This window comes from Sebastes umbrosus, chromosome 1 (genome assembly GCF_015220745.1).
Source record: "Sebastes umbrosus isolate fSebUmb1 chromosome 1, fSebUmb1.pri, whole genome shotgun sequence".
NCBI classification, from domain to species: domain Eukaryota; kingdom Metazoa; phylum Chordata; class Actinopteri; order Perciformes; family Sebastidae; genus Sebastes; species Sebastes umbrosus.
The window spans coordinates 11,570,160-11,595,287 of record NC_051269.1 but is presented as its reverse complement, the minus strand read 5'-3'; the positions used below and the strand labels follow the sequence as shown (position 1 = coordinate 11,595,287).

The following is a 25,128-nucleotide window of genomic DNA, read 5'->3' as shown; positions in this document are numbered from 1 at the left end:
AAATGTATTGCAGGAAGTCCCTTTTGCTTTGTACAACAAGTTGCCCTGGCTGCACTTGAGAGACTCTGGTAAAGCGACAATAATCTAGATGATCTAGTTCGGTCTGTATTTCTGGTGTTGTAAATGTTATGTTAGATTTTTTATAAAACTGGGTCTATTCTTATACATTTTACTAAATGTTTAAATATTGTGTATGCATGATAGTTTGAAATGGAGGTAAAGTGTGAAGCTATTACTGACAAACGGCTGTAACATCCAACCGATTTACCTGTGAGCACTTAATTCAGAACGGACTGCTTAAATTGGAAATCTTTTGAGATGTAGCTTCTGTCTATTCAGATGTCTTAGTGGGTAAAACAGACCAAAAGGCCAACTGGTCAAATGACTGTTGAGTCATATGATTTAGTTTAAATGTCAACAAATACAACAGGCAACCAGCCACTGCAATCAAAACAAAAATGACATTTTGTGCACTTTCATAATAAAAGTACATTTTATTTAACGCTGCAGAACTGTAGCGCCTAAGGCCAGTTTAGAACGAACACTTGCTACGATAAATTCTGTGGTTTCACCATCTCCATTGGCCACAGAGCGCCGTGCAAAACAGCTCGTTTTGGTTCGTTGCAAAGGAAGAAAGGAAAGTGTGCAACGCTGAACCTCATGATGGAAACTGTCACATGTTTGTGTGGGTTGTGTTCACCTACTGACAGGAAATGTAAGCATTTTAAATTAGGTCAGGTCAGGTTATAAGGCCTTAAGACAAGTCTGGATTTGGAATAGTTAAAAGATTTGGATTTATTTTAAATAGAAATATTCCAACTATTTTACAGAAGAAACTGTTGCTAAGTTTTCACATTTGTTGTGTTCAGTATGAACATGAGAATTAAATCAAAAGGGAAGAGAAAGGGAAATTCTTCTGCTATTTTGTTTATTAATTTCATTTAATTACAAATAAAATAATTTCTGTACAGTATATTTATGTTGCAGACAGACAGAAAATCTCAGGAACACAAACTGTCTGAGCTGCTGATGGCGGCCGGTGGAGCTGAGGGGTCTGGGCGTCCCTGAGCGGAGGTCAGATTCAGGTAGCCCATCTCTGCCGATCGAGACGGGGGCCCAGAGATGAAACAGTGGGGGGAGGAAGCTACGTCCGTCTGCTTGCTCTGAGGATCGTCTAATAAGCCCTGAATTTCACACAGCTCAGGTTTCGTCACACTGGGGAGGCAATCAAAGTTCATTTAATGGTGTTTTATTTTGCCAGCAAACAGGTTTTGCTTAAATTCTGAAACTAGATCAGACTTACCTCGAAGTTTGCACAGGGAGGGATTTATAAACTTGCATAATATTAGATGTTTTCTTCAGCTCCTAATAAAACAAAACAAATGTTAATATTAATATTATACCATTTCAGGAATAAATTGGTCTTTCTCTATTTGACTGTATCCAACAGCGGTGGAGGTGAGGCTCCAGGAACAGCAACGTGGTCAGTCAGTATCAGTCTAAACACTTTGGTATCTCAACAATCATCGGATGGATTGACATTTAATCTGGTGCCGAAAGTTATGGACCCCAGATGATGAAACATAATAACTGTAGTGACCTCCTGAGCCTTGTTCAACACCTCAGTTAACGACAGGATACTTCTGTAATTACTTAAATTAATCTCTGTCCGTGTGAGTTTTACTTTGAGATTAATGGTAATTTAGCATGTTATCATGCTAACGTACTGAATGTGAGTGCGTTATAACATGCTAATGCTAATATTAGCATACAAACTGTTTCCAATCCTTTGGCTTATGACCAAATACTTGCAAAACTAATAGTACTCCCATGAGCCTCAGCTGTACTTTGTGTTTAGTGCTAATTAACAAAATTTAGATCCGATTAGATTTATTTCAAACATTTTACAAAAATAATAAGAAAAACAAAACAAGACTAATGAACAGTTAACAAATATAGCAAATTCTGAATAAATAATATAAGTCCGAAAAAGATTAGGCAGAAATAAACGCTTAAATGGTCTCACCCCTTTTTATATTTTAAAGGAACAGTGTGTAACATTAGGGAGGATCTATTAGCAGAAATATAATATAATACAATAACTATGTTTCTATTTTATAATCACCTGAAACTGAGAATTATTGTGTTTTCGTTAGCTTAAAATGAGTCCTTCATATCTACATAGGGAGCGGGTCCTGACTCACTGGCTCTAGAGAGAGACTTTTGCGTTTTTACGTTACTTGAAGGCCACCGTAGTTCTCCGACACGCTTGTGAAACTGCGGCAACGTGAGCCTCAGAGTGCAAAACCGTGGTACCGCCAGCCGCCGTCTGACTTCTGTTGCTCCTAAAGTAGTGATATTACGACAAGGATGACCTCTGAGCGAGGCGAACGGCGTTACCACGGTTTTGCACCTGGCGGCTCACGTTACCGCAGAGTGAGCGGAGGGGTACTCAGTCCACTTGATGCCGCCAAATCCTACACACTGTACCTTTAACTAAAGAACTGAATGTTTATCACACATAAATACAGATGCTAACAGGCCAAACTAAATTGGTGAACATGGTAAACATCAGCATGTTAGCATTATCATTGTGAGCACGTTAGCGAGCTGACGTTGGCATTAAACTCAAAGCACTGCCGTGTCTCAGTACAGCCTCATAGTTGCTAGTAGACTACAAGTCTACTGTCTGTAGACTTGTAGTCGTGTCCCTAGTTAAGAGGGCAATTGATTTAAAGTAGCTTTTACACTGTCTAAACTACAGCAATAACAGCAGCATCTCCAGATGACAGCCTGTGTATAATTTGGAAGGAAACAGTGCCAGTACCTCGGCAAAGTGGAGTGACTGCATGTTTTGCAGGCTGCGTTCCAGGACAGCGAGCTGATGGGACATGTGGAGTATTTTGTTTCCTAGTTTCTTGTTTTCCATCTCGAGAAAATCCACCCTTGAGATGGAAACAAACATCTCTTCTTCGTCAATGAACACGCGTTAGATAAATGTGCAGTAATCAGCTAATGCAGTTAAGTGCTGACTGTGTAAGTTAAGTACCTGCATTTGGACAGAGAAGCTGTTAGATGACTGTCTTTCTTGCTGTGCTCCTCCTCATTTAGCTGCTGTAGTAGCCTTCTCCTCTCAACAAGTAGTTTCTCATTTTCCTCAGTAATGCTTATGGTGAGCTCTTTTTCCTGCAAATGAAAAACAATTTGAATTCCTTCAATTCATCACCCATTTTCATATAATCAACTTTATGCGTCAATACAGGAATTTCACTATGAATCAGCGTTTCCTGAGGACTTTCAGCATTACCACTGATTCAAAAGCACCATCACAACATATTACTGAAACCCAGCATCCACACCTCAAACATGGATTGATTGAAGTAGGATCAAGCTGCAGATTTACCTTTGCTACTGAATGGGAACACAAGGACAGCTCTCGCTCTAGATGTTTTATCTTCTCGTCGCGCCATGTCGTTTCATCATCACATTTCTGTTTGGCTCGACACAGTTTCACCTTGTGCTTTTCTTTCATTTCGTGGTATTTACTGTAAGGAGATGGACCAAAATGACACATTACTTGTTAATATGGCTGCAACCATAGAAACAGAATTAATTCATAATAATTGTATTTCTATCTTCTAACGATTATTTTCATTGACGATTAATCTGTTCCTTATTTTCTTGATTAATCGATTAGTTGTCTGGTCTATAAAATGTTAAAAAATGTCGATCAGTGTTTCCCAAAGCCCAAGATGACGTCCTCAAATGTCTTGTTTTGTCCACAACTCAAAGATATTCAGTTTACTGTCATAGAGGAGTAAAGAAACCAGAAAATATTCAAATTTAAGAAGCTGGAATCAGAGAATTTTTACTTTTATTTCTTGAAAAATTATTGAATCGATTATCAAAATAGTTGACAGCTAATCGATTAATCGTTGCACCTCTACTTGTTATTATATTAAATGTTGATTTAGCTGTGGCAAAAGAAAGCCATACAACATATATTATTATTATATTGTGCTATGAAGGGACATTGTCATATGTTACCATCAATGTCAAAGTTTTCAATGTCCTCTACAGGATGAAGGAAAGTCTTTGGTGTTTGTTCACACATACATATCTTATTGGCTAAAATCACCAATCACCTAAAATCAAAAATCACAGTCTCATCGAGCCTTATACTGGGCTTTGTAGTTTGTCAGGGTTGAATTTTTTCAGCTGACGGCAATATTGTTACCTCCGCTCTTTGTCGAGGCATTTAAGAGTTTCACAGATCTCCTTCTTGAGTGTCTCGCACTCATCTTGGGTGGCCAACAGAGTCTTCGCTGCTTCTTGATAATCAGGACACTTCTGCGGTTCAAAAGTACAGACATCAGCTGAGACGATAATTACAGGTTACAGTGAGTACATGTAATACATTATACAACTCAAGCTGGCACATTCACTTTAATTGATTTGAACATAGCTTTGTCTGCAATATGGGTGGCAATATGTTTTTGCCCTTTAGTGCTGGTCGACAGTCCTACAATGAATTACCAATTCTCTAGTATATTCAAATAGATAAGAAATTACCTTACGCAGAGTGTTTTCCTTGTTCTGCAGCAGCTGTAGTTGTGTCTGTAGCTCTTTATCAGCTTTCAGCTGACAGTGAGTGTTTTCACACTGTTGCTCTTTTTGGTTCCACAGCCTTCAAACACACACAGAAACCTTCACTAACCTACGTGTTACTACGACGCTGAGAGGTGGCATGCACACACAGTAGCTGCTGGATAGTGTATAGGGAGGTAAAATGTCCTACTTTTGATCCTGAAGATTGTTTTCTTTGGTGCAGATGGTAGATACAAGATTGTCCAGGTCATTATGGGAAGTATCCAGCTGCTGCTTTAGGGAATGTATCTGAAAGGATAAGAGAAAGTTTTGACATTGCGTTATAGGAAACAAAGACCACTGTAGTCCATTTCTCTTAAAAAATAATCAGTTAATTCATTCATCTTTAAAGGTGCTCTACACGATATCCAGAACATTAATATAGCAGCAAACAACTATTTGCTGTGTAGAGCAAAACTGTTAGCTCTGTCAGCGCCGTTGCCGTTGTTTTCACTGTCAGCACCGTTAGCTGCTAGTTGCCAGCTCAGCCTTCACATGTTGAGAGCCATGTGTAGCAATAGAAATGCTCACAATCTCGCATTTAGCACCTTTAATGTAATTATCAATAATCTTTTAATAATTCCAGTCACTCACTTCTGACTCCGTCTCCAAAAGACATCTCGACTGAGCGCTGAGCTTATTTTGTAACTCTCTGCAGATCTCATTGCTCTGAATCAATTCAGTTGCCTGGGACTGCAAACACAACAAGATCAACATTCAGACATGTATCAACCGAAAATGTATAGAGTCAAGTTTGTTGATACTGATGTGTTTGACTACTGTGTTTACAAGAATAAGACCGAGTCATGCACATGAAGGTTTACCAAAAACTGTATTGAACCAAATTGCTGTTTGATTCAGCTCTGCTCTGTTTGACTTGGTGATAGCAGTAAAAGCTAAATGTAATCTACTCATGTAATGCCCAAGGATATGTACGGTGAGACGTACTTTAGCTAACTCATTAGCGTGGTAGGCCTGAACCTGCACAGTGAGGAGCTGCTGTTGCTGCTCCTGCAGGGCCGACTCCAGCCGCTCCACCTCCCTCTGCAGAGACACCACCTGAGAAACATTATGCACGTGGATGTAGTTACCAAACGTCTGTCTCAGCACAAAGTTCACATTCTAGAGGTTTGACTGATGGGAGTACACAAGCACCAAAGCGTCCAATAGGTGATGATGTGCCAATAATCCATATCTTTCAACTTGACTGCACTCAAACTGAAATAATTCAGTTTTCTCAAGATTTTTTACACATTTTCATACAAAGTAGAGAACAAATACCTCTACATCATTTAACACAAAAACTCTGTCACACATCAGCCACCAAACATACAGTGATTTAGTCTTCAGTCTCATTCTATTCTATATCTTATACTGACATTTCAAGTTATCGATGGCTTAAAGTGATATACAGCGCGGTGCACTGGTAAGTTAAACTGTACAAATTAAAAAGTGTCAGTGGCGTAGAGACAATTAGGTAAATATTCAGGACTTACTCCAAGGGATTGGATTTACAACACTTGGAGGATGCTTCATAATCATTAAGAGACATCTGATGGTAGTTTCGTCATACGTAATCAGTTTATTTGTTTGGGAGAGAGCTGAAATGGAGCAGTCGGGGCCAAGTTGTTGTGTGTTTGAAAGCCATACAGTACAAACAATCCATGCTGACTTCTATTAGTTTGCAATCTGATGCTATTTGTATGTACTCACTGTTTCCTCCTTTTCCAAAAGGCATCTTTTCTGAGCAGTGAGTTCTTCCTGTAAGTTTCTGCAGGTCTGGTTACTCTGTGACAGCTCTTCTGCTTGAGACTAAAAAAAAAAAAAAAAAAGAGAAACAAGAAGGTACTTTTTCAACACGAACATGCACAAGCATCTATTGGGTGTTCTCATTTTGAATGATTTTGAGGAACAAGAGGTTTTTACTGGTGATTTATTAGAAATTAGACACCAACTGGTCTGTGTGCGGTTCATCGTGTTCTTCATTTAACTGGCATTAAATTACATACAAATAATGGTGATAGTGATAAAGATCTGTAGCTGTTTGACACCGAGTTACATTCGGCTCAGTGTTAAAAGACTGACTGCTTCAGTGTCAGATGTAATTCTCAGGGTACTGTGTAGAGGGACTTAGGCTGTATTCATACCACATCCGCTGGTGCGGCAAAAACGCAATTCCTCCAATTCATTTTGAATGGGGTTAGTTCATATGGCCTGCGGCTAAAAAGTAAAAGTAGAAACAGAATCAAATTTTGGAGAAACCCAACCTCATGTCATGCTGCGGTGACAAAAGATGTTAGTTATCGCAGTGAAAGGGCCATTGAGTCATTCTCCTACTGCACAACGGCGCACAATTCTGCGGCGAATCACCGCATCGCCTGATGTGGTGAGAATGCAGCCTTACTTTAGCTAAGTCATTTGTCTGGTTCGCATGAACCAGCTGCTGCTGCTTCTCCAGACGCTGCACCTCCCTCTGCAGAGAAACCACCTGGGAAAAAAATATAAAAAACACATATTAAAATGTGTCATACACCGCATCTGTGTCTCTGACCAGGGTTTATGAGACCACATTCATGAGACATCTAACAGGACAATAAATAGAAAGTATTGTTGCCCTGTAAAACCTGCCTACGTTTATAGCAGCAGATTATTGCTACATTAGATTTCGGCTGAGTGGAAAGATTTTATAGACGAGATACTTTGAATTTATAACTGTTGCTGGATAATGTGCTGTACTGACAGCATAAAAATAAAGAGTCTCTAAATGTTAAATGTGATTTTCATCAGTACTTGACTTTGAACAGACTATATTGTAGCTGTTGAACATCTAAAACAGCTATTTGTTTTCACAGTGAAACAATGAGGCTTACTTCAGCCCGGCTGGCCTGAACCTGCACAGTGAGGAGCTGCTGCTGCTCCTGCAGGGCCGACTCCAGCCGCTCCACCTTCTCCTGCTGAGACACCACCTTAGACTAATACACATACAGTACGGTAGAGCTGCAACTCATTTTCATTACTCATTCATCTGCTGATTATTTTCTGGATTAATCAATTAATCATTTGGTCTATGACATATCAGAAAGTAGTGAAAATGCCCATTACAATTTCCCATAGCCCAAATTGACATATTCAACCATCAGTCCAAAACCCCAAAATATTACCTATATTGTTTAAAAAAACTAAATCAAAGAAACTAAACGAATGTTCCCATTTGAGAAGCTGGAAACAGCTAATTTTGGTAATTTTTGCTTGAAAGAAATGAATCAATTATCAAAATTGTTGCCAATTCATTTTCTGTTGATCAATTAATCAACTAGCACATCTACAGTGCCGTAACATGATTACACTAAAATGTCATTTTTTCTGTATCTACACCAGTGGCACACATTTGTAGGACACTTGAGAAAAAAAATACTTTACAAAAACAATAAAAAACACAAATAAAACCAAAAATGCAATTATGTGTCTCAGACCACAGCCAACATTTATAATTTCATTTTCAAATATTGACTTCCTCAGAAGCTAATCTAGAAATAAGGGTGTTGTTTGTATACTACTTCCCATTTGCTTGTTGAGCAAACAGGAAAGCCGTGTGGTTAAACCGCAGCATCTGCTGGATGGTACCCAATCAGTGAATTGATGTATGTCTACACCATACAGTACACACTGAACAGACACTGTGCTAAACAAACAGCTAAAACACAATGAATTATCTCTAAACAATCGGTCCATTGTTTGGTCATCATGGGTAGTGCGCTAACAAGCGTACGGGACCAAAGAACAAGGGTTTGACTACTTTGACAGTGATATTGCCTGAATTAGACTCATAAACATACAGTAGAAAAGGGCAACAGCACTCAACTATGCTCTTTGTGCAGTAAGTGTGCTTTACAACATGCACATCTCACACACTCTCCTAAAAGTATGATTTACCTCCACTTTTAATATGGGCCCACAATCTGAAATAAGGTAGACTGAAATATCTGCCTTTATCTGCAAAATGAGTGCAAAATTAGGAGTTTGTTCCACCCCTCGTATAATGTGACGTGGTTCCTATCAGAACTATAAATGTAAGTTTATTCTGTTACTGGAGCTCAAAAGTCTGCTGCAAAAAAAAAATGTGAAAATAGAAATTCTTGATGTGGTGTTATCTCAGCATAATGTTTACTGATAAAATACCTTATTCCAGCTGGTATCTTACCGTCTGCTGCAGAGAGCCTTTCTCAGCATCCAGGGTGCGTACCCGGCTCCTCAAGGCTCTGATCTCAAGGTCCAGACGATCGTTCAGCTCTTTGGCCTTTCGCAGTTCCACCATTTCTTTTAAAGTAAAGTCAGATAACGCACTCATGAGATTACAGATAATACATGTTAAAGCATTTCACTGTTATCACGCATTCTTGTCTGTGAAATGTTGGTCGATTGTGAGTATTCTAACATGTTGCATACTAAAAATACAAACTGATAATTTAAGTTATTTTTTATTTATTTTTTTAGTGCTTTTTTATATGATTAAACAAAAAAATGTAAATGTTTTTGTGCAGATCAGATCTAGGGCAGCGAGGTGGCTCAGTCAGGTGGGCGTTTGTTTTCGTGTGCAGTTTGCATATTCACCCACTGTTAGTGTGGGTTTCCTACCACAACAAGAAGACCTGGGGCCAGATGCATAAAAATCATTAATCATTGTGGAGCTGGGTGCATATGCACAAGCTTCATTTCTGCTCCCACGGGTACTAACATAAACAAAACTACTTACATACCACATACATCAAATACCAGTTTACGTGTGGAAAAAGGTGTACGCAATGGGTTTTTGTGCATACACATCGTTTATACATCTGGCCCCTGCAGGTTACGTGAAATGGAAACTGGAAATTGTCTTAATATGAGTGTGACGGTGTTTGTTTACATGTGTAACAGACTGGTGCCATGTCCGGGGTGTTCTTTGCCTCTCACCCTGTGCATCCTGAAATAACCTCCTGGATAAGCAAGTATACAAAATAGATGAATCGGAGCTGTGTGGGGACTCTAGCACAGATCTTTTCTTCTTTTTACACCCAATGTAAGCTCAATAACATACGGCAATTCTTTGGAAACAGCTTAAAGAATACACATGAAATAGAAATCTCACCATATTTCTTCAGTTTTTGTACTTCCTGCCTGAGTTGCTCTACCTCCTGCTGTGCTGCCTGCAGCTCAGGCTCTAAAAAACACAGATGTTTCCTCTTCAGTTTAAAGCAGTGGAAGTTGGTGGTAACTTCAGTTTCAGTTCAGAGTCTGTTTGGATATTGTATGATGGGGAAATAACTTCACAATGCTCGTAAATATACAATATTTATTAAGGATTGTGCTGAAAGTTTGTGATGTTTTCTTTTCTAGCAGAGCTGATTTAATGATAAAAGAAAGTAGAGGAAACGCTGAGATAGTGGTGACAGCAGTCTACTTACAAATCTCTTTGAGAATGACACAGTCTGCTTGTAAGTAGCTGATTAATACAGCATACTGTATCTCACCATAAGCTCTTTGGGTCAAATGAGCGGACTCCAGCTCATCGGTCAAACGCCGCATCTCGTTGTGGGCCATGGCCAGCCGGCGGGAGCCCTCCTCCAGGTCCCGCTCCAGACGGGAACATTCCCTCTCCACGCTGCTTGCCTGGCCAGCCAAATGCCTGGCCTCAGCCTGAAGAGAGAGGGAAAGAGCAACTGACCATGATTAAAGTGATTGCCGCACTATGAAGAGAACCGATGAATACAAACAAGAAACGTTCATAAATGCATGCAAGAACAGACAAGAGACCTTGAGAAGTGCATTGGATCAAGATGCATCAGCGGTGTAGCATCTTGAATTTCTTCTGCCATGCAAAGTTCCTTAGCCTTGAGCTAGAGCTTAATAACACTGGAACAAAAAACAGAGGTTGCAGTTAATGTGGATGCTGCTGAACAGAAGTTTTGAATGGAAAACATGCAGAGAGATCCTCATATTCAAGCGTGCACCTTGGGATGCACAAAATAAAGTCAGCGTGGCTGATCGTCCCTGATTTTACAAAAGACCTGCATTCAGTTTTTTAGTGTTTTGTTAGTATGGGATGCAGAAACATTACTGTAGATAAAAGGACATACAGGAATAAAAGTATGTTTGCTCTGTGAAGCTTTGTGGAGTCCAAAGAGTCTCTTCCATGGGCTCTGGCCGTGACGTGGCGGTGCCCCCTTGTGGGAAGACTGTGGAATTACATTAGATCACAGAATAATGGAATAAGTCCTTTGCCCACAGAGAAATGTATGTGTGTTAAAAATGAAAATAATGGTCCTCCAACCTGTTGTGCACTGGTGTTCAGCGCCTGGGCTTCAGTCCCCAGCGGCCTGGCTGTGTTTCCGTCACCCGTCAGATTGTTCGGATCCTCACTCGTCTCCATTAAGGAGGCTCTCTCTACCAGCAGGTAGGCCACCTGCTCACTGGGGCTGCTGTGGATCAACTCTGTGAGACCCTGCTGGTACAGCATCTTAGCCACCTCGCTGATCTGGGAATCTATCACAACAGAGAATGGTGACATAGTAGGATTTATAATGCTTTAAAATCTCTGGACTAGGAGGTGTCTGAAGCCTCGTCTCAAGAAGGTAGGGCTGCACAATCAATTGAATATTAATCGTGGTCACGATTTTGGCTTCCCACCATTAAATGAACATGACCGACTGTGATATTGACGTCTAAAATGTTTTGGTCATAGAAAACTCTGCTGCACATCAAATCAAGCGCTTCCTAAAGTAACAGCTAGCAACCAGTGGGCGATCCAGATGTTTTGGCCTCACTTTTGGGCAGCTGTCACACCCTACAGCAGAGCAGAAGAGTGATATACTCTATATTACTGAAAAAAGCACTTAATTCAGGCAAAGAACAGTCTTATTTTGATGCAAAGATTTGTTAATTAGTGGAAAGTGAAAGCAGCGCTCTGTTAATCTAATTTGGGGTAAAATGTTTTGGTACAATATTATTTTGCTTCTAGGAGATACACTGTGAATAAGGACCAGTCTTAATTTGATGCAAAGATTTGTACAATTAGCAGGAATGTAGCACAGCATGGAAGTGAAATCACTGCTCTGTTTATTTAAATGTGATATAAATAAACAATACAAATATTTTGCCACTAAAATCAATGAATAATTGTGATCTCAATATTGATCAAAATAGTCGTGATTATCATTTTGGCCATAATCGTGCAGGCAGTCAGTTTAAGTCAGCTTTGCCAACATGGCTTGTGTTCTTCAGGCATGAAGACTAACTGGTTGGTTGATATCACAACATCTGCCTCAGTCCTGTTCTGCCCATTCTGCCTTTCTGTCCCTCCCTTCAGCCACATTCCTACTTCCCCAGACCTCTGCACTGCCATTCCCCATCCATCCACCAGATGCCCTCACCTGACTCTCTGATTCACCTGATAATTGTAACTGGCCCATTTCCACTCATTCCCCACCAGATTGTCAATGTTGTGCTGTTGTGTTCCAGCCCCTGAATCGTGCAACATGCATCCTGTTACCTGGAGCCGGACTCTGTCTGCCTACACTCTGTACCCTGCCCAATCCCTGTTAGCTGTGGACTCTGAGTTACTTCTGTTCAGACTTTCTACCCATACCAGTAAGCTTACGTACCTTCATTTTATCAGTGAATCTCTGCGCTGTTCCTTTCTGCCCTATTTTCTGCATTTTAGTCCTATTCCTTGCTGCCTCGTGCTTAACAAAATTATAATAGTTTTGAATTTTCAATTTGTTTTGATTTTATTTTTGACTTTTCGATTTTCATTTTAGTTTAGTTTTAGTTGGTTTTCACAGTGTGTTTGCTAGTTTTGTTTTAGTTTCAGTTTTTCAGAAAGGTTTAGTTTTTATATATTTAGAAGGGCTTTCAAAGTTAACGTGATAATAACGTGTTGACGTTATAGTTTTAACGCCACAATTTCTTTAACACATTAATGCAACTTGCGATTTTTAGGTCGTAGCTGGCTCAGTTTTCAAGAGAGAAGATACTGGCATCATATGAAACTAGAAAATTTAACGAATCCATTGGTACCAATCATGCCATACAAGCTCGTCACGAAGGAGGTTACATAACACTCCAAAATTTTGGCGAGGAAGAAAACTGGCATGGCCATTTTACTCACAAGTCTCCCCTTTACAGACATGCCCACTTTATGATAATCACATGCAGTTTGGGGCAAGTCATAGTCAAGTCAGCACACTGACACACTGACAGCTGTTGTTGCCTGTTGGGCTTGAGTTAGCATATTGTTTTATGCTAAATGCAGTACCTGTGAGGGTTTCTGGACAATATTTGTCATTGTTTTGTGTTGTTAATTGATTTCCAATAATATATATTTACATATACTGTATTTACATAAAGCAAGCATATTTGATACTCCCATGTTGATAAGAGTATTAAATACTTTACAAATCTTCCTTTAAGGTACATTTTGAAAAGATAAAAAATGTGTAATTAATGTGCGATTAATCGTGATTAACTATTGGCCATCATGATCACTTTATCGTGAGTAAATATTTTAATGGATTGACAGCTCTAATATTTAGCTTTAGTTTTACAGTAGTTTTTGGTTGTTTTGGTTAGGGCCAGGTATAATATTTCAGAAGAATGTAACTATATATGTACAAAATACATGTTTGGAGAACTGTCTAGGAATGGCTGTTTAATCTTCGCGCTACTTTAGTGAAGCGATTGCGACATAGCGCCATCTCCTGGGAGGTCAAGTTCGTTCAGTTTCTGTGGTTCAATGTCACATGAGTTGATGGAAATTCATGCTGTCTCTTTTTTTCGTTGGTGATATATTATAGCTAAAAAAATCTAAAACTGAAATGATTTTATGTTAATTTTAATGTTATTTTTATTAGTTTTTACCCAAGCAATATTAGTTTGAGTTTAGTTTTAGTTTTTCTTAAAGGATATAGTTTACTAAAAATATTTGTCACTGCTTATTTTCGTTTTAGTTTCAGTTTTAGTTTACTATAATAACCTAAACTATTAAAGAGCAGCACACAGTCGCCTCTCTGAGCTTTTCTATGTAACCATCCGGGACACAGTGGATGAGATAGTGCCGACGAGGCTAACTACAACAATGACATTGTCCAATGAGATATGACAGCTAACATGGCTTGTGTTACTGAAAAAAAAATTGTGAATTATACCGGAAAAAGAGAAGAAAGTCTTCAGTGTAGGAGACAAAAATACCTGCAGTATATTCTCAAAATCTCTACTAATAATCTATTGGATGATAAGACTAAAAGACTTTGTCATAGTGCAGATCCAGAAGTTTGAATGTTGTCACTACTGCTCTTGCTGTTGGATTATTCTTATGTGTAGGTAGGTAGTGTACAGGTAAAACTGTCCAACCTTGAAGGGATATTATGTGTCGCAGCTGGTCCTTGAGCTGATCGTTCTCATCTTGTATCTCCTGAGCCAAAACGTCTTTGTGCTCTGTAAAGATTCGGATCTGCTCCAAGGACTTGCGTACCTTACAGACAGACAGACAGAAGGCCGACACAGATTTTCACTCACTCTTGCTCTTCTTGACAATTTCTGATGTCACTGGTAATTCAGCAGTGATAACTTACCTCTGCCATCTCTGCTAAGTGTTGTGAGCGCTGGGTGTCCAGGTCCCACGACACACTGTTCAGACAGCTTCTTGTGCGCTCGAGGGCACTCCATAGTAAACACAGCTGAGCCTCTTTAGGGGCGTCAGGAGTGAGTCCCTCCTCACTGAGCCATAAGGCGATCTGCTGCAGCTCCTCCTAGAGATGGTGATATGTGGATATGGTCACAGACAAACCACCTTGTCTCATACTTAGAAAAGGGCTTACCGTGTCCGACTACTTGCATTGTTGGAGGAGAAACTGAATTACATATTTACAATCGGTTTCTAATGTTCCCATTATGTAATTTTACTGTGTGGTTAGGATATCATTATAAATAGATGTATTGTTTTTAATCTCACCCTGCAACTTCAGTTCACTTAGAGAAACTGATGATGCTACAAGACTAAAATACATGGGCTAAACAAAGTTGTAGGCAGAGAATGAAATTAGCACCTGCCAAATAGAAGGGTAAATGTTGGCTGTGGCAGGTAACGATTTCAGGTCACATGCCACCATGGCAGATATGTTTTCCTTATATTTGGAAATATTATTTTTCAAAAGCAATTCCTAAATTTAAAATAGTCAGGGATTAAGGCTACATGATATATTCCATATTTCCGCTGTCTGATACCACTGACTCAGTGTTTAGAAATCTAAATCGTTCTACATAGATTTCAGAAGGCAGACAGAACAGAAAAACTGAGTGGCCGGTAGAAATGTTAAGTGATCTGCCACAAAGGCAGGTGAGGAAAAACCTTAATTCAAGACCCTGGTTTTAAGATAATATTAGATAATCATTAGGGCTGTCAATCGATTAAAATATTTAATGGTGATTAATTGCATGATTGTCCATGATTAATTGCAAATTAATTTTTTATCTGTTCAAAATGTACCTTAAAGGGAGATTTGTCAAGTATTTAATACTCTTATCAACATGGGAGTGGGCAAATACGCTTGCTTTATGAAAATGTATGTATATATCTATTATTGGAAATCCGTTAAGAACACAAAACAATGACAAATATTGTCCAGAAACCCTCACAGGTACTGCATTTAGCATAAAAAATATGTAAGCTCAAGCCCAACAGGCAACAACAGCTGTCAGTGTGTCAGTGTGCTGACTTGACTATGACTTGCCCCCAAACTGCATGTGATTATCATAAAGTGGGCATGTCTGTAAAGGGGAGACTCGTGGGTACCCATAGAACCTATTTACATTCACATATCTTGAGGTCAGAGGTCAAGGGACCCCTTTGAAAATGGCCATGACAGTTTTTCCTCACCAAAATTTAAAGTTTGGAGTGTTATTCAAACTCCTTCGCGACAAGCTAGTATGACCTGGTTGGTACCAATGAATTCATTAGGTTTTCTAGTTTCATATGAGGCCAGGATCTTCGCTCCAGCTTTAAAACTGAGCCCGCTTCAACTTTGACAGCCCTAGTTATTATCAACCTTGTGTTTTTTTCCTGAGAGTGATGCTTACATGTTACATCTCAAGATGACGAGAGGCTTGTCAAAATAATCTTTTTTTTTTTATCAATGAAAGCTCTCCAGCTCTGAACTAGAGTGAGATAACTGATAACACTTCTCTTGGCTGTGGCTAAAGTTGTTTGCACATTCTGGGGAACAGCTGTTTGTTTCTGTGGAGACAGCTGACATTGCCAATGTGTCTCTTCCTTGTGTGTCTGTGGTGGGAATAACTGTGTTAACGTTAACCCCTTAAAGCTGAAGTAGGCGAGATTGGAGCAAATATGATTAAAAAAAGTTATTCTTATAAAACGGTAGCAATATCGTGACAGTAGTACCTGAAACAGGTAACCTGAAAAAAATCATGTGCCTCTGTGTCCTCCGGTGCTTCTAACGGCATCTGCAAGATTTCACAGACCGGGGGAAAACAATCAGTCGGAGCTGATTTGAGGTCCGCTGTCCATCTGCTGTCTATGAGAGCCGGCTGTCAATCACTCACGAACTCTGACCAAACGGTCAAACTAGACAGCGCTGATCAAATATGAATCAATATTCTGTTACGTTAATGCCTATTTCTCTCCTCAGATGTTTTCAGAATCATCTTGTAGTGCACGGTTTAGCTGTAAAATGAGAAAGTTCATGACGCTGAAATCTCGTGAAATCTGGTGAAGGAACGCCAAGTTCTGGTCACATGACCGGAGCAGAGCCAATAGGAACGCTTTCGCTCAATGAAATGACCTGTGGGGCTAGATGTTTTAAAGCCTGAAAACAGAGCCATGAGGAGGAGCAGAAGTCTGATTTTCTCTCAGAACACTTGGATTACAATATGCTGAAAGGTTATTATGGAAGTTTTGCCAGATGATGCCAAAAACATTCTGCTTACTGCCACTTTAACGCTCAGTCATTAGAATCACTCTGCAGCCACACTTTGCTGAAACACAGCACTTTAATTTATCTGTATCCCCAAAGTTTCCAAAGATGCAAAGGATGCACATCTGTAGGAGAATGTGTATTGCATGGTGCACAAGACATCTGCAGCATTTCCAGTTGATGGAGTTGTACAGACAGATACATGTAAAACAGAGAATATAACTAGTAGAGCTGGAACAAGCTGGTGATACTGTTGTGTGATACAGTGTGAACTAAGATGATGTTTTCAACCTGGACGTTACTTAAGGAGGTGGGACAAAAGGGAGAACATGTAAAGGGTAAATTGTAGCTGAAGCTTCAGGGTTTAACGCTGAACGAAACGGAGAGTATGTGTTTGGTACGTTACCTCTGGTTGGTCCATGTGTCCTGCGATGTGAAACAACTTTTCTTCTGCAGTTTACAATCACATCTCAGCCTTAATGTGTTTCTGAAGAAGTCCCGACATGGACTGAAGATCAGCTCTCTCTGGCTCGGGGACAGCGCTGCGACGTCACGGCTCCGACGGTCAATATAACGGTGCGTAACAAGCAGCAACGCAACTCCACACTGACTCTGGGGATTTAATATACAGATAGTCGAGATTTTCACGTCCAAACCAGCGACAAAAGAGTGTAAACGTGCTGTGTGCTGAGGCTGAGGGATGTGTAGTAAAGTATCAGTGTCTGTGGTTGGGATATAAGTGGTGGTGGGAGGTTCTGGTACTACTTGTAACTGTGATAGAGGGCTGTCCGCGCGTCCCTGAAGGGGTCTTGTGGGACAGTTAACAGTGTGAGTAGTTTAAAGTCACTGGAAAACCTCGGTAAAAACGATACTTTGTGTAAGAATCCATTTCTTAGAGTAAACTGAGGGATACCTCTATCAGTGGCAGTGATGGAAGGTAACTAAATGCTTTTACTCAAGTCCTATTATAAATTTGAGGTACTTACTTTACTTGAGTATCTCAAATTCTTAATTTATATAGTATATCTTATACTGTATATACTGTATATGTTCTTAATATGCCTTGTACAAAGTATTTCCTTTTACAATTGTAATATAACTTATTATTTTTATTCATAGAGTAAACTGATGGGATACCTCTAACTAATTGCTTTTACTCAAGTCCTATTATAAATTTGAGGTACTTACTTTCCTTGAGTATCTCAAATTCTTAATTTATATAGTATATCTTATACTGTATATGTTCTTAATATGCCTTGTACAAAGTATTTCTTATATATGTACATTCATACTTCCTGATATGTACATGTTCTTAATATGCCTTTATACAAAGTATTTCCTTTTATAATTGTAATATAACTTATTATTTTAATGGAGCTTCCCAGCAAAAAGCATTTCACACGATTGTACTTGTATAACTATGTATATTTTGTATATTTTAGTCTAGACAGTTATATAGTTACTTTAAAAATTAAGATTTTATGTACAAAACCTGTGATTGTGCATGTATTGTTGATCTAGATTCAACCAGGGATCTGGGGACCCCCAGGGGTCTTTGAGGGAGTTTCAGGGGGTCCCCCAAGCCCCCTTTAATTCACTATAGAAGTGAGCCCAATGTGAGTAATAAGAGTCATGAAAATTGACAACTATAGAAATCTGGTCTTAATCATATCCAACAACCATAATCTTCTCAGATGGAGGTCCCTGAAATGAAATCATATCAAATGGGGATCCCTGACATATTGTGTACCAATTTAGGAGCCCTTAACACGAAAAACATACTGTATACAAAACTGTAATATTAGCACCACCTATATGGCTACAACAGTAAAGTGACAATTAAAAAAATATTTTATGCAATATTCATAATAATTTATAATATTTCACTCACAGTGGTCATTTTTTCTTGCATTGAGTACATTTACTTGTGATACTTCAAGTACATTTTGCTAATACAATTACTTGAGTAACATTTTTAATGCTGGACTGCTACTTGTTATGGGGAGTTTTACAGTGTGGTATTGCTACTTTTACTTAAATAAAGGATCTGAATACTTCACCATAGCTTACTGATTAATTAAAGAAATATTACTCATCATTTTTAAATAGGCATCCATTGTTGCTGCAGCTGCCAGTAATGTGTTTACAAACTGTGTTCATTATACAAATGGTAATATAAGTAAAGGATAATGTACAGCGAGCCAGTCATCGTTGTGAAAGAAACCCCGACAGGGCGATGTAGCACCCCGACGCGAAGCGCAGGGTTCTCTCATCGCCCTGAAGGGGATTCTTTCACAACAATGACTGGCTCGCTGTACATTATCCTGCTTATTACACGGCTAATCAATAATTTGACACAAAAATTATCCTACAGAGTCCGACATCAGAACTGTGCCCATAGCAACTGTCTGTTATACATAGCAACGTTCTGCTATAAAGAAATAAAAGACCGTAGAACGCCGTGATTGACCAATCAGAGTCGAGTATTCAACACAGGTGTGTAATAAATAGTTATGGTGCGCAATTAAACTTATCTGTAAGTACAATCAATATAAAGAACAAACAGCATTAGAATATACCCCGCAGGGAGCTTTTTAGGGGGGGTGCATTTTCATCTTTATTGGATAGTTGAAAAGGCGGGCATGACATGCAACAAAGATCACCGACTGGAATGAAACCAGCAACGGTACAGTTATGTGGCATGTTAATGATTTATGATGTGTATTGTGTATTAATGTTTATATTGTATTGCTTTTACTGTGTGTATGGTCTTCTTTGTGAGATAAATTTCCTACCCTGGTGGGACAAAAAAAGTAAATTCAAGGACTAGTGTCATTTCAAGGACTAGTGTGTAGGACTTGGAGGCATCTAGTGGTGTGGTTACAGATTGCAACCAACTGAGTACCCCTCCAGTCACTCCTCCCTCTCCAAGGTAACGGGATCCACGAGTGGAAAAACAAGGTTACGCTGTGGTATCTTTCAGGACCTTCGCCTCGCCTACTTTAGGAGCAATGAAATTCAGACAGTGGCTGACGTGTCGGAGAACTACGGTGGCTTCGGGTAATGTAACAGTCTCTCTCTAGAGCGAGTGTGTAGTTTGTCCGTTCTGGGCTACTGTAGAAACATGGCGGACTCTGTGAAGAGGACCTGCTCCCTATGTAGATATAAAGGACTCATTCTAAGCTAACGAAAACACAACGATTCTAAGTTTCAGGTGATTATACACTAATGAAAACATTATGAATATTATATTCCATTTCAGCCATTAAATCCCTCTAAATCTTACACACTGGACCTTTAATGAAACAGAATATCTATGTTCTATCTATATACTCCCTTGGGATTACATTTAGGATTAATCACTGTGTGTTGTGTCTTGGGTGGTCTGAGATTTCCTGCCCATTTACAGTTTAAAGTGGGCAGTAATCAGTCCTGACTTCCTGCCTTTCAATCACCTCACTCTGGAAAAACCATGGTGGTGGTCTTCATGCCAAACTGCATTGAACAGCATGAGTTCATGTGCAGCACTGGCACAAAAGTGTGGCTTTAATAATGCAAAATGTAACCATTGCCAGCCCACAAATGTGTTTCAGCTGTGTGATTTGATTTGTCCTTCGGTAGAGTCTAAATAATGGATTTAAGCATACATTACCTCATCATATTTTGTTCCGAATTTTAATGCAGATTGGACTTTTGACAGCTTTTGAGGAAATGTTCTGTGTTTATGCAGGTTTACGGGAATGTCACTTTTGGTGCTGAGTTGGTCCAGACCACAGATTTGAGGGGGAGGGCAGTGAAACTTTAGAGGAAATGGGTGTTGAGAACTCCTCCTACATCTAAGCCCACATTCCTCTTCTTTCCAAGTTTGGGAGCTGAAACGTCTGTGAGGACGGAAAGAGCACAGAGGGAGGATAACAACAACGGGCAGTGGTTTCCCTCTATGGACAGAGCTGGTGTGAGGCACTGAAGCTGAAGGGTAAGAACTTCATCTTGGATTCAACAGAAACGTTATTCCTGGATTTACAGTTTAGTATGATGTAACTATTACCTCATGAGATGCAGGTCACACCCAAATGTGATGAAATGCTAAAAGAAAAGAGCCCTTAAAGATTTAACGTTTGTAAGGATGCTTTTCTGTTCTTTTACAGTGCTTGCTATTTCTGTGGTCATTATTTTCGTTCTCTCTGTGGCTGTGGTGGTTACCTCAAACTGTTACGTAAACCAGATGTAGTAGCATGTAATCAAACACATGCCTCTCTGAATTGTCTACAATCTAATAGCAACAGTGGTTTCCCTCTATGGACAGAGCTGGTGTGGGAAAGACAAACATCTGCAAGGTACCCAGTCCTTAAAGTGCACTGCAGAGTTGAGGGAAGGTCATTCAGGAAAAGGAAAAGTCTACATTTAGCACTTGTAACTTTTGATTTAAAAAAAATAAAAATAGCCACCTATAATGTATAGGGGTGTAAGAAAATATCTCGAAATGTCTCGATTTTTAATTAATAGTTTACATGCAAAGATTAACTCAGTCAATACTTTATTTCATTTGCAAAGAGATGTGCCCTCTCAGTGTTTGTGCCCTCTCAAAGTAATGCTATGATGTTGGATGTTACAGGGACTGTAATAAATGCATAAAAAAGTAAACTTATTTCACCCAGATTGTATGCATATGGTGGTGTGTTCTTTATACTATGACAGTTTTCCTAAAATTAGATTAAAAAAATCGCAAGATATTGAATCGTAACCCCTGTAACGTATCATATCTCCAGATTCTTGCCAATACACAGCCCTAATAATGTAGTAGGAAAACAGCACACAACACTATATTCATGTTTAAGTTTAATTCCTTATTTAGTTTGTACTGTATGTAAGTAGGGCACGATGCAAATTCTGTCTTTATTTATTTATGACTATATCTAGGGGAACTGAAAACAAAAAGGAACAAATCTTACTTAATTGTGACTTCCCCTTTTTGGTTCTCCAAAATATCTCTGGAAAAAGTGAATCGAATTATTGAGTCATCCATTAGTCATTATCCAGAGTCTTTGCCATTTGACTTGAATCAAGCCTTTTTCTAAAAGCTTTCTTGGGTGTGGATCATTGTGTTTGAAAAGATGAAGGATAGGGAAAACGTTTGTAGGTTTTTCATATTGAACCTGAAGTGTAATGCCAGATTGTCATCCTTTATACTGTAGGTATACAGCTTGTGATCAGATTCATAAAAAGTACACAGCAGTATGTCAGACCGTTGGGTTTCAGATTACATGCTTGTTTACAACGGTTACAGGGAGCTGATGTTATGATGTGTTCCTCAGAGACGACCAGCTCTGTTGGCAGAAAGAGAAAACCCCCTCTCTGTCTGTCTGTCTGTCTGTCTGTCTGTCTGTCCGTCTGGTAAATGGGCAGAGATTGTCAGTGCAGATGTTAAGATGCATGATATGAAAGTGCTTCCTCCAGAGGCAGACAGAGAGTCCACTGTCTCAGGCCTTCAGAAATCTGACTACAGAGCTGTTTGGTACTATGTGGAGCCACCAGTATTAACACAAATGACCCCATCCTATCCTATAATCAAAATAACATTGTTTTTATTCAGGATACCAGACTCTTCCCTCATCTCCGAGCAGCCATGGTCTTCCTGCTCATATTCCTAACCGTGCTGCATCTGGTCACCTTGGCCATGCTCCTCATCGCCACCCTGGAGAAGGTGAGACACATGATGTCTTAACTGATGTTGTCTTTCTTCACAAACACAAAAATGCTGCACGGATACTAACTGTGGTTTTGTGCACTGTGCCCTGTGCTGGTAGATTTTTATATATATATATATATATATATTTTTATATTATGACTTTATTCTCATTAAATTGCAACTTAACTGTTGTAATATTACTATTACTATTTTCTCAAAATACTGCAACTTTATTACAACCTCTCAGAGAACACAGATATGTGGAACATGTTTTGAATGTGCACAAAGTTTTGAACATGAGCAGAAGTCTTACTGAAATACATATGAGCTATTAAAGTCCAGAGGTTTATATATTAACTGAAATTAATTAATGTAGGCTGCTATTGACTGTGAATAGGTGCCACACGCACATTTAAAGAGGTTACTTCCCCACACGAAAGACACAAAAGAGGAAGAAAAGTAAATCATGCCTACAGGTGTGTTAACTCAGCAGAGGTAACATTAAATGAAAATGGTTGATCTAGGGGAAATAATCAAAAGGAATACAGAATGCCAGCTTTATATTGTCATTTATATTTTTTTTAATTGTCGCCTTAATTTTGTGTTTTCCTTTACATTAATAAAGACATTTCCATCATAAATTGATGGAGAAAAATTCACCAGAATGCAGGAAATTAAGTGTTGTGTAGTGATCCCAGACCCCCCACTTAATATTATCCGTTAAAAGATAAATATTTCTGGACCTCACTAATTTCAAAACCCTGGCTGTGGCCCTGATGCCATTCTGAGAAACTGTCCCTGAAATCTGATCGAATAATCTCTCTCTCTCTCTCTGCAGTCCTGGTGGATATGGGATGAAATGGAAATCACAGACCTCTGGTATAACTGCTTCCATGATAATGCCACAAACACCTGGATGTGTGCTGCTACCAATGAAAGTGGTACGTTTTGTTTTTTTTGTCTGTGTCCTTGCCTGCATATATGTGCATGCTGGTTTGTTTATTCATGTTTTGCATAGTGTTTTGCTTGTGACTTGTGAGTAAGTGTCTTACACTCTGCTCTTCCAGACTGGCTGCAGTCTGTCCAGGCCCTCATGGTCCTCTCCGTGGTCTTCTCCTCCATCTCCTTCCTGGTTTTCCTCGGTCAGCTGTTCACCATGTCCAGAGGAGGACTCTTCTACTTCACAGGCCTCTGTCAGGCCTTTGCAGGTGTTTTGAAGTCTTATTCCATAAGCCACATAAAATGTTGTCAGTGAAAATAAAATTAAAGATTGTAACATGAAAGTGAAACGTAACACACTTGTGTTGCTGGACCCATCGGCCACCCCCCCCCCCCCGCCTACCCTGTGTGTCTCTTTTGCTTTTTAAATTACGTCATCACCCTCTCGGAGCACTTTCTCTGAGCGTTTACTGTTGCTGCGGATGGGTTTACATTGAGGTTACTTGAAAGCCTGGTGCATCTCATACAGGTGCTAAATGGTACTTTGGGCGTTGGTATCTGACGCCGATGGGTGTGACAAAGTGTTGCTAACTTACACCCTGGGAATGAGTACGGGCTGGCAGTAAATACTCATTAGAGCACCAAATGTGTATTAATCTGCAGCTGAAAATAGTCCTCAACAAATGCCCCATTTACTCTTGTATCAGTTACATTTGATAAAACTTATAGTGCCCAGCTAGAAAATTTTGCAGCCTTTTAAAAAAAAATGAAACCATATATTTTTGGCCCATTTCTAAAGATTTACATCTTCAGTAGAAGCTAATGGGCTTGAGGCTGAGTGCTACAGGCGGCAGATTGGTATTTGTTGACAGGAAGAAAACGTTTTTTTAAAGTTTTACGTAATATTTACGTAGGCATCCTCATTAATTTAGTTAAATATATGCATACCATGAAAATGTACAGTATGACTGTGAAGAGATAAGGGGATCTGAACTCAAACTTTTTTAATGTGTCCCTCTTGCAGGTTTAGCAGCCTTCGCTGCCTGCCTCATCTTCACCTTCCACAGAAAGGAGATCTTAAGTGACTCCAGAGATCTGAGCAAAGGACGCTTCGGCTACTGCTTCATCCTGGCGTGGCTGTGTGTCCCTCTCCTCCTGGTCAGTGGAGTCCTCTACGTCCACCTGCGCAAGAAGCAGTGAGCCAAAACCAGAAAGGATGGAAAAAAAACTAATAAGTGCTAATCACTTTACAATTAACAGTACTAAGCGCACACGAGGAAATGATGACTGAGAAGGAAATATCTCTTTAAATGATACAATTCTGTTTACTTTCTGGCTCTGTATCCATCCACCCTACCGTGCTGCAAGGTATGCAGGACATCATGTCATCATGGTGTGAGACATGTTGTCACTCAATACCAGATCAAGATAACTAAATCTCAGTCATGCTGTAAGATACACATATTCATATGTTACAGGAAGGATTCTGATATAGGAATATTAGGTAATGAACGCATAACTTGTGCTTAATGTATGATTGTTTTTTGTGTATTTTGTGTATATATCTCTGTTTACTTATTAAAAAAGCAATACACTGATTGTTGATGTGAACTTTACTAGAGAGCATTCCTGTATTTAAAGGGCAAAATCTGTATTAAGTGCTCTCTGTGTTAACACAGTGCAGGAGTAATCCTCTGATATAACACCGTGGTTGAGAAAAGGGTGTGTCATCTTTCTTATTTAACCACTCTTTGTTTTGTGGCATTCATTGTTTACTTTGTTAAAGTAGGCTCACACTATTTTCCAATTAACAAACTAACTCATAGCACAATGGTCGGTCCTAAAGGTGTTTCCAAAGAAACAACAAGAAACCGGTGTGACTTGACA

The 25,128-nt window shown here is 39.3% G+C and overlaps 2 protein-coding genes across 4 annotated transcripts; one reads left to right on the top strand and one right to left on the bottom strand.

Annotated features, from left to right (window-relative positions):
- Positions 1–911: 911 nt before the first annotated feature.
- Positions 912–17,378, bottom strand: si:dkey-264d12.5 (coiled-coil domain-containing protein 30). 2 transcript variants are annotated; one of them, XM_037777139.1, is made up of 21 exons: positions 17,020–17,378; positions 14,256–14,432; positions 14,035–14,155; positions 10,958–11,169; positions 10,764–10,862; positions 10,158–10,323; positions 9,776–9,847; positions 8,849–8,964; positions 7,518–7,613; positions 7,052–7,135; positions 6,361–6,459; positions 5,596–5,706; positions 5,242–5,340; positions 4,799–4,896; positions 4,573–4,687; positions 4,238–4,350; positions 3,404–3,545; positions 3,050–3,186; positions 2,828–2,945; positions 1,304–1,365; positions 912–1,215 (listed from the first exon to the last, which is right to left on the bottom strand). In XM_037777139.1, the coding sequence occupies exons 1-21, from the start codon at positions 17,032–17,034 to the stop codon at positions 1,002–1,004; spliced, it is 2,466 nt and encodes an 821-aa protein (XP_037633067.1). In that variant the 5' UTR covers positions 17,035–17,378; the 3' UTR covers positions 912–1,001. The 2 variants fall into 2 exon arrangements, with proteins under 2 accessions (XP_037633067.1, XP_037633075.1); XM_037777147.1 differs by lacking the exons at positions 6,361–6,459; positions 7,052–7,135.
- A 2,852-nt stretch (positions 17,379–20,230) lies between these two features.
- Positions 20,231–24,840, top strand: si:dkey-264d12.4 (epithelial membrane protein 3). 2 transcript variants are annotated; one of them, XM_037789473.1, is made up of 5 exons: positions 20,231–20,589; positions 22,207–22,317; positions 23,141–23,243; positions 23,370–23,510; positions 24,266–24,840. In XM_037789473.1, the coding sequence occupies exons 2-5, from the start codon at positions 22,240–22,242 to the stop codon at positions 24,439–24,441; spliced, it is 498 nt and encodes a 165-aa protein (XP_037645401.1). In that variant the 5' UTR covers positions 20,231–20,589; positions 22,207–22,239; the 3' UTR covers positions 24,442–24,840. The 2 variants fall into 2 exon arrangements, with proteins under 2 accessions (XP_037645401.1, XP_037645478.1); XM_037789550.1 differs by lacking the exon at positions 20,231–20,589 and adding an exon at positions 20,644–20,733.
- Positions 24,841–25,128: the final 288 nt, after the last annotated feature.